This window comes from Cryptomeria japonica, chromosome 1 (genome assembly GCF_030272615.1).
Source record: "Cryptomeria japonica chromosome 1, Sugi_1.0, whole genome shotgun sequence".
In the NCBI taxonomy this organism is placed as follows: Eukaryota; Viridiplantae; Streptophyta; class Pinopsida; order Cupressales; family Cupressaceae; genus Cryptomeria; species Cryptomeria japonica.
In genome coordinates this window covers 156,728,871-156,738,155 of record NC_081405.1, presented here as the reverse complement: position 1 = coordinate 156,738,155, position 9,285 = coordinate 156,728,871, and the positions used below count along the sequence as shown (strand labels likewise).

At 38.3% G+C, this 9,285-nt stretch overlaps 1 protein-coding gene across 1 annotated transcript; it reads right to left on the bottom strand.

The window, feature by feature from the left end:
* Positions 1-4,550: 4,550 nt before the first annotated feature.
* LOC131048241 (allene oxide synthase 1, chloroplastic) lies at positions 4,551-6,358 on the bottom strand. The gene has a single exon (XM_057982131.2). It carries the CDS (start codon positions 6,263-6,265, stop codon positions 4,841-4,843), a length of 1,425 nt encoding a protein of 474 aa, XP_057838114.2. The 5' UTR covers positions 6,266-6,358; the 3' UTR covers positions 4,551-4,840.
* Between the last annotated feature and the right edge of the window lie 2,927 nt (positions 6,359-9,285).

The following is a 9,285-nucleotide window of genomic DNA, read 5'->3' as shown; positions in this document are numbered from 1 at the left end:
GTGCATCCATTTTATAGATTATACAACATTAAGTTGGACAAAGTTGATACTAAACAATAGATACTATGCACACAAGACAAATTTAATGCCATATACACTCAATTTTATTGATCTAATCCACAATCAGTATATAAATTATACATAGAAACCATGAAATATGCCTACAATCTACTGATTGATTATTGAACAAACATGATGAATATGTCAAGCAATGAACAACTTGGAGTAATGTTTAGAGGAAGGATTTAGCATGTAGAATGAGTAATGGTTATGATATTCTTAGAAAGCTAATTCACCCAATGTTGGGAAAATCCTTAGTAGTTAGTAATAAGAGCAATCAACTTAAACAACGTAATTTTCCCTAGATGCACCACAACTGTATCAATGTAGGCAATAAATTTGAGGGTTATCTCAGACAACCTTCAAAGAAACACCACAACCCATTGAAAATGAAAACAAAACATTACCTGTCAAGAGCCTCGTAGACTCAAACACCACACAACCAATCTCATGTCATGCAGGTTTACGTGGCTATAGGTAGCTCTCGCACAGTACAATAAACCTAGCGCTAATAAATCACGTGGCACAAATGTATCTTACAAGCAACATCACAACTCTATAGTATTTTTGTGTTTATTTGCGCCACTTAGATATTTGCTCAAAAATATATGGAAATTTGCAGTTCTCGGCCTTATTTTTGTATGCTTCCCCATTCATTCCTTTGACTACTAAAATTCATGTGTGTATACATATGTATGTATATTTTGTGCTTGTATGTGCTTGTTTACATATCTCGATATATGTGTGTCTATGTGTGTGTGTGTGTATAATGTATATGGAAGTACATTCACACACACACACACACACACACACACACACACAAAAATTAAAACCTCCAAATAAAAAAACAACAACCAGGTGAGATGGAATTAGCAAACAGATTTTATAAACATTGCATTGCGTACCAGAGCAAGAACACCAACACAAACATAGGTGAACATAGCAACCGCATTTAATGTTTTTGGCTTTCATTTATTTACCTAAACATATTTCACCTAACCATATTCTAACAATTTCATTTCTTCTATTGCAGATAAATACATTTGGCTATCCACATATGCACCTCTCAACTGGTTGCTATATTCAGCTGTGTTCGTGTTGGTTTAATTCAGGAAGAAAAAAAGAAAACCAATAGCCATCCCAACTGCTTGATGTAACATTCTGCTACTTAAGGTTACTTAAGGTTTCAACACGACACACCATATAACAAAATCTATTTTGGCATTCATCCCAATCCAAAGAGTTTTGAGAAGAAGTTGTTTCAAATGACTGATTTGTTTCAAGTATTATAACAAATCTGATATTTTTTGGGCTGGGTAGGGTATCACTATACTGGGCATTGGAAATCAAATAGAAGGTTTATAAAACCTGTTTCATGTGACTTATTTGCAAATAAGATAACAAAATTTCTTCAAATTCAAATCTCTTATACATGTAAATGTGTGTATATATTTTGATGTGCCAATTTTAATTTCATATGATTTTCATATTTTGCTAAGGGCTCTTTACACACAACTCTCATTTGCTCGTGGAAGCACACGCCATATATATATTCGAAGCACACGAGGAGATCTAAGGGAGGAGGGTTAACCCGGTCCCCCCATCTATTCGAGGTTAGGTCCCCTTCATTAACGATGTTAGGTCCGGAAGTTCAGTTATCCTTCCCGGGTAAGCTTCAATAAACGGTTTGTGAGGAGGATAAATAGCAGTAAAGGAGAGGCCTATCGGGGACCCTACTATAGAGAAGTGAACTGTCCATTTATCCGGTTGCTACTTACCCGGTTCTCCCATTCGAATCGAATCGGTAGGCATATTTATCTATCCTTCCATTGGTTCAAATCCCAGTACAGAAAAGAACCTGATCAGCCGGTCGCGCCGAAACCAGGACCATTATAGAGTAGGGGCCAACCCCACCAACCATCAAACTAAGCGGTGGTGACTTCTATGCTGCTCCCGTGTATTCTGTGCAGAAATACCACATGGCGTCGAATGAATGCTGACACCAATTACAAGGTGCTCCACCGATGAACTGCTTGCACTGCTCTAGTGTTCTGTATGTTCAAAATGACATCTGAATCGACCGCTCGCCCTATGGACCTTCCGCCCACCCACCCCGAGGGTTGCGGGATAGTTCTATAAGCAAATCCCTCCCACCCAATGAGAAGAGTTAACAATTCAATCTCCTCCGGAAGTCCAGTTCTGAGAAGAGAAGCAGGACAGGAAACAAAGAGAAGAAAGCAACATCACTATCACCCGGTCAACTATTTTGTGTTGGAGTATTGTTAACTCCAACTAAGGTTGTCTTAGCGCATGCAATTCAATTTTTTGTTTGACTATCTATTGTTCTGTTCTGCAGTAGTAATCTACAGAGAAGATGGTGCATATGCATTTGTGCACATGTTAAGTCTAACCAAGGTGAACAGTAGATTAATATTGTTATCTCTACCCTTTTTACTGCATGCAGGCTTAGTTCAATGTAATTGTCACCTCCATGATTTACACTGATTGGGTTTAAGCTAACAAAGGAAGAGTGCATGTTCAACTAATGCATGTCCTCTTTAATTTCCTATTCCACCGTAATTTCTTTGATTATATGGTGGTTCTCTTTCTATAAATATGTATTTGCATAATGTAATTACATAATGAATTAATATAATTTCATTCTCACAGTTCTGTTTTTTTTCTCTTTTGCTCTGCAAGTTTGTTTTCTTTTTCCAGCTAGATCTGTATTCTGCTATGCAGAAATTTTAACCTTTTGAAGGTAGGGCGGATCTTTTCTATACGTAACATGCCAACTATCATCCACCCACCCACCCATGGGAAGATAGGGCTCTGCCTTTCTTCTCCAATTTCTGGCACGCTCAATTAATATGCAACTTCTATCTCCCCTCGGTTCCAGAGCAAGCAATTGATTCCAAATCAACTGCTGCTATGGTAGTCGCTTCCTCTACTCCCCATGCCCTTACCCCTTGCTACTAAAACCTTTGTTTGATCAACCCGACATGGTGGCTCAATGAGATCAATAGCTTCAACTGTTATATATATAAAATATATTCTAACAATTTTGTTTCCTTTGTTGCAAATAAATAGAATTGGATGTCCACATTTGCACCTTACAGAATTACACATCTTATTCATATAAATGTATGTAGTTATGTATACATGTACGTATATGTTTTTTTAGATACACACAAAAACAAAGATTAAAAATACACATTATAAGACTCTCTGTGTATTGCAAAAAAGATTAAATTCTTATTGTAATCTGCAATAGAAAATATATGTGGGAAATTTGTATTCAATATCATATTAAAAAAAGAATCATGACATTTTGAAATTTGCATTCAATTTAAAATCGCTTATTGATTGGGACCCATTGATGATTCCACCCTCGAAGATGTTTTGGGAAAACCAAATGATAAAGATCTTCGTTTGTTAGTAGTTGCTTTAGCTCAATTTCTATTAGACTCGGCATGTAGTTTTTGTTTACATGTTCTTAAAACTAAACCCTTATGTTAAGAATTGTAAATTTATCTCTCTAATATATATATATATTTTTTTTATGGAGGTCCAGACTTAGAAGTACAACAGCCCAGCAAAAGGGGCACAATACCGGCTTCATCTCTTATGATGTTGGATCCTTTACACTCAATAAGACTTGATTTTTGGTGGGTTCATTTGGAGCCATTCAACTTCATCAATAGACCAAGGACCCATTCGTTCTATTAATTTTTTAACGAATATTATACTATTTTTTTAATTAATGCAAAATTATTCATTTCCCCACACATTTGGCTATAGCATTTCAACCAACTCCTAACTTTAAATTGAAGAATGTATGTCGTTAGATTTGTTTAGCTTTTAATAAGCCCAATAGCAATGCTTTCAAAAAAAATGAATATGTGTTCTTATGCATTGCGACTCAATTAGATAGGTGAGAAAGTGGATTTATATTGGTACATGCTATACGGACGGAATGAAATAGTGTCGTATGGTCCACTAGCAGATGAGGCGAATATAGATTGGGGACATTCATTCCTTGTTTGGTTATGTGTTCTTATGCATTGTGACTCAATTAGATAGGCGAGAAAGTGGATTTATATTGGTGCATGCTATACGGACGGAATGAACTAGTGTCGTATGGTCCACTAGCAGATGAGGCGAATATCGATTGGGGACATTTATTCCTTGTTTGGTTATGTGTTCTTATGCATTGTGACTCAATTAGATGGGCGAGAAAGTGGATTTATATTGGTGCATGCTATACGGACGGAATGAAATAGTGTCGTATGGTCCACTTTTGGTAAGTCGCACGAGGTTTGTATGGGTTGTGTAGTATTTGCTGAGCCATTTTTTCAACGTGCAAAACGTCAGCAACCGACTCAAATGGTTTGCAATAGTGCAAGCCACGTGCCATGAGACGACAAAGGTGGCGAACTACTCGAAGGACTAATATTTTGGGCTTCAATTTCTACTGTTGAATGCAAGTGTAAGTGGTGGTATTCGTTTCTTATTACTCCGTGGAGAAACGTCAAAAGATAGAAGGTTACGAAGATTTGAATAGCGCCACAAATTGTTTGCTTTCACATACAAAGAAAGATACATTAACTTGGAAATGAAACTATCGGTCACTATCACCGAATATTAAAATGCAAGTGGTCACCCATTCTGTCCTATCCCGGTCCATATTGATTGACATCAGGTACGTCTTTATTAAGTAAACCGATACAGAAAGACTAGACAGACATCCGTGACGTTGAAGACAGTGACAGATGGGAAATTAAGAAGTGGCCTTCTGCAGGGAGGTAAAAACAACTTCGGTGGTTTTGTTCGTGTCGATCTCAAAGGAGTCGTAATGAGCGAACAGATGCGCCACCAGCAGCCGTGATATCATCACCACGAAGTTCTTCCCTGCACACTGCTTGTTATGCGCCGTTGTCTGCTCGGTCTCCGGCCCATTCGACCACAGCACATATTTCAACAATTTCTCCCCTTCCTCTCCCATGAAACGTCGGGGAACAAAATCCTCGGGATTGTCAAACACCTTGGGATCTCTGGTGGCAAACGGCTGATACCCACCAAGCATCTCTCCCTTCTTCACCGCATATTTCCCATCGTGCGACTCCACCACTAAGTCCTCTTTCGCATGTCCATACTGAAACGGCACGGGCGGCTCGATCCTCAGCGCTTCATACACCGTCGACCGGACCAACGCCATGCTCTCCAGTGCTCTCATGTTCATTCCTCCGTTATCTTTAATGGCAGCTCTTACTTCTTCTGCCAGATCTGCGTGCAGCTGCTTGCCCGCCGCCGCAAGGTGTTCTATGAGGCTCGGGAAAAAAACGAACATTCCTCCGAAGGTGTTGAAGCATATGTTGAACACCAAATTATGACACGCCTCGTCTCGCTTCAGGCCGAACTGCTGCTCCGCCGCGTCCAGCGCCTCTTTTCCATACGTCCAGAAGAAATCGTACACTTTGTTGTAATCCCCACGCACAAGCAAGGACGGTAGAGGGACCGCGTGGATTGTGACCTCCTCCAAGATCTTGGGAAGCACGCCAGTGCTTGCAATGGGAGCGAGCTGAAGCCCAATCCACTTCTGAACATAAGTAGGCCCATTCGTTCCCAGACTGGCAGGCCCCGAATCTGCGGGATTTCTGTTCAACACCGACCTGCACAGAAAATTAAAACACATTTGCAAATTCTCGCTGCTGAATTCGGCCTTGTTTGACTCGGCAAATTGTTTGTCAAGCTTAGCCCACAGCTCTCCCGTGGCCCGTTCGAACTCCGGAAACCATTTAGTTGCGTTGCTCTTGAGTACATGGAAGCAGAAATTCTTGAGCTTGGTATGATTTTCTTCAGAAGGGTCCAAATACGAGAGCACCCGATAGCCTCCCGTAAAGTTAGTGCTGGGCATGTAGACGCCCGTGAAGACGTTCTTCTTTTCCACTTTATTTACATCGAAGAGTATGGGAAAACTCTTGGCGTCCAGCAGAATTATGACGCGAGGATCGGGAAACAAAGGCGGACCAGGCGGCATATTTACTCTGAATACAGTGCTCTTATATTTCTCAATGCGGTTTTTAAAGAAAGTATCTACACCTTCCTTCACGAAATAGTCGAAACGATCTGCAATGGCTCCGAGGATAGGCAGGCCATAGCTTCCAGGGACCTCTTGTACTCCTTCATTGCTCGAAGAAGCCATTCTTAGCCTTCTCTCAAATTTCAAATCAAACAATAACTTTGGAATCAGAATGCTACAATAAGAGAAAATGGCTTGGATAGATTGGAAGACCAACACAAGTATTTATATAGCTTGAGAAGTTGTCCGGGTTAAAAAGTCTGAAAGGGTGGTAATTCGCCGATTCACCTCTAGTACACTCCATTATTGAGTTTCAGATGCCGACCGGTGAACCGGAAATGAATATATTAATCGTCTGAGTCTCTATTATTGAGAGAGGTGGGACATGCTGAAAATTTGCGCACGTTATGATCGATCTTCCTTCGATTTCCACGATTTTATTTGGTCATTTAAAACGTTACATATCGACACACATCGTGCTTGCTGCTGATATTTAAAATTGAATAATGATGCTCGTGGAGGACACGGACACATGCCCCACGTTATGCATACGAGTGTTTCTAAGCATGAATTTCACGTCCGTTGTATTTTTTTACTCCAAGTAGAGAGATGTATTTTTGACTAAATGTAAATGTTTAATTTTTTATACTTTTTTTATTGTTCATTAAAAGTTTGAGCCATTATTATAGGGTCTAATGAATTTAAGATATTTTAGTTGTAAATAAAAAATCAATGAATGAGGAGTATGGGCTATGGTTTGGAATGGGAAGATGATATGGATTATGTGGATGGAATATGTAATAGTGGTGATTATTGAAGTAATAGGGTAGATGTGGGAAGAATACTAGAAGGGATGGATGTATTTGGAGGAATAATGAAAGGTGGAGTGTAATATTTGGATAAGATGTATTGGGAGGGATAAGGAAAGGTGGAGTGTAATGTTTGGATAAGTCTTGTTGGGGATTGAGGTCAATAGGGAATGAGTTGAGAATAGTGAAAGTAGTAAGATAACATTAGGGTTGATGGTAGTGGTAGGAGTGGAATTAGAAGAAGAGAATGGGTTGGATACACTATTATAAAGATTCTTTTAGGATCCATGGTGTTACAAAATTTATGTTTCATAAAGGCATCCTATTAATGTGTTACAAAAAAATATTGTCAATTGATAATGATAGTGAGCTTGTTGTAATGCATTTATAAATGTTTATCTTGTAACTCACATATCTTGTTGGTGCACATATGCATCATGGTCATAATCCTCTTGGTCACCTAAGTTGCTCTCAATATCACCACCATCAAAGATAGAATTGTTCAATTGGAATGCACAATCATATCAAGGTTTAAAGATGCAATGCAATCATATTATAATTTAGAATAAATTTTGTTGCACAAATGAATGTTGTTAAATACCAAGACATAGTCATAAGTCACACAAACATATACCAAGCTAACTCCCAATGGCTAATAGAAAAAGGAAAGAGTTAGGAATTTTTAATTTTTGGTTCAATTTGGAGACCCTTATGATTGAAATTTAGTGCCACAAGATTGACCTAGGATAGTAAAATATAAATTTCAAGATTGGGAACATATACAGGGAAGTCTAGGTTGATAATATATCAAATGTATGAAAAATTAGTGCAAATAGGGTTATGATAAGATGAAATGTATGTGAGTATGCACACATAGGAGTAAATGGAGATGGACAAGAATCCAAAAATGAATAAATCTTAACACAAATTGTGCTACTTATTAATATATAATTATATTAAGTCATTCCATCAAAATTTAAGTCATGAATATTCTTTTGGCCGCATAATGGCTCATGCAATGCATGCAATTAAAAATTACTTTAAGCACAATAATCACCCAAAGACAGGAGGTGCAAATGTAAGTGGGAAGAACCACAGTGCCAAGGATTGTCTACACAAACCTATAGCTGCATCTGAAATATTCTCTAAGGTGGTAGTTTAATGTTTTTTGTTTTATGCATAGTAAATTGCACTTATCTGTAGAGACTAGTTATTGTTCCTTTGTTGCTTAAAAATATTCATGTACTTAGAATATACAATATAGTCTTTTTTCCTTTAGTTTGTTGTAGTTTTCTTGAATTCAGACCCATGCTTTCAATGTAAGTTTTGTTCCTTTTTAAGAACTGGTTGTTATCAAGAATTTTTGCTATTTTTAGCTCATCTTCACTAGAATATTGAAACCTTGTAATTCTATTAAATAAACTTATTTATATGTACTCAATTTAGTTAAATCTTTCAAGAATTAATAATACATATCAGGTTTGTATTTGGTTGTATGCATAGCTTGGAGAAATATTTTTATTGAAGTGCTTTATTAAGTAATTAGTAGTTGAATGTGATATTTTTATATTGTAAGAGCTTAGTAATCTCTTACTTCAATTGGTATTAGCTGTTGGTTGCAATCTGCATACACATAAATATGGCTTGAATGATTAATTGGATGCAAAGGTTATTTAAATATTCCTCTATTAGATAGTTGAATTCCCCAATTTAATTATTGTGTAGGAGAAAAAAAGTGAAACTAAGCAAACATGCCCAAATCTCACTTTCAACCACACACTTGTGGAATACGAAAGAGCCTAGAGGTATCACACAATTGGCTACTTCTTTTTGTGGAAGAGAGAGCCACGGGATACCTATTAGGATTTCTATTCCCTTGTTGTAATTGAAAGATAAAATGATGCAAGTTCAATCCCTAACCCCAAAGTGCAAGTATGAACTAATAACAAGATTACAAAATTGAACTTAAATGATGGAAAGCTGTAAACACAAGGACAAGACAAGAATGTAAATGCATACTCGGTGTTAAAATCTGAGTGAAAATGTTCGGGATGGGGGCACGGGCGCCACTGTCCTGATTCTGCTCCTGAAACTGTTGTTTTTGCAACCTGAAAAGCTGTCAGAAAGTGCTGAAAATGCTGTCTGTCAGGAGGACCAGGGCGCCCAGCGCCCCTGTCCTGGCAGGACCAGGGCGCCCCACGCCCCTGTCCTGGTCTTTTGCTCTGAGATTTAGTGTGAAGGTCGGTCTCAGTCTGCTTCTCCCGGATCTGCAACCTGCGGCGTCGTCCGAGTCCCGAAACCTGCACTTATATCTGAAAAGGTGTGGTGGGTGGC

Coding starts and splice junctions, on each gene's coding strand:
- LOC131048241 (XM_057982131.2), bottom strand. CDS start 6,265: ATGGCTTCTTCGAGCAATGAAGGAGTACAAGAGGTCCCTGGAAGCTAT.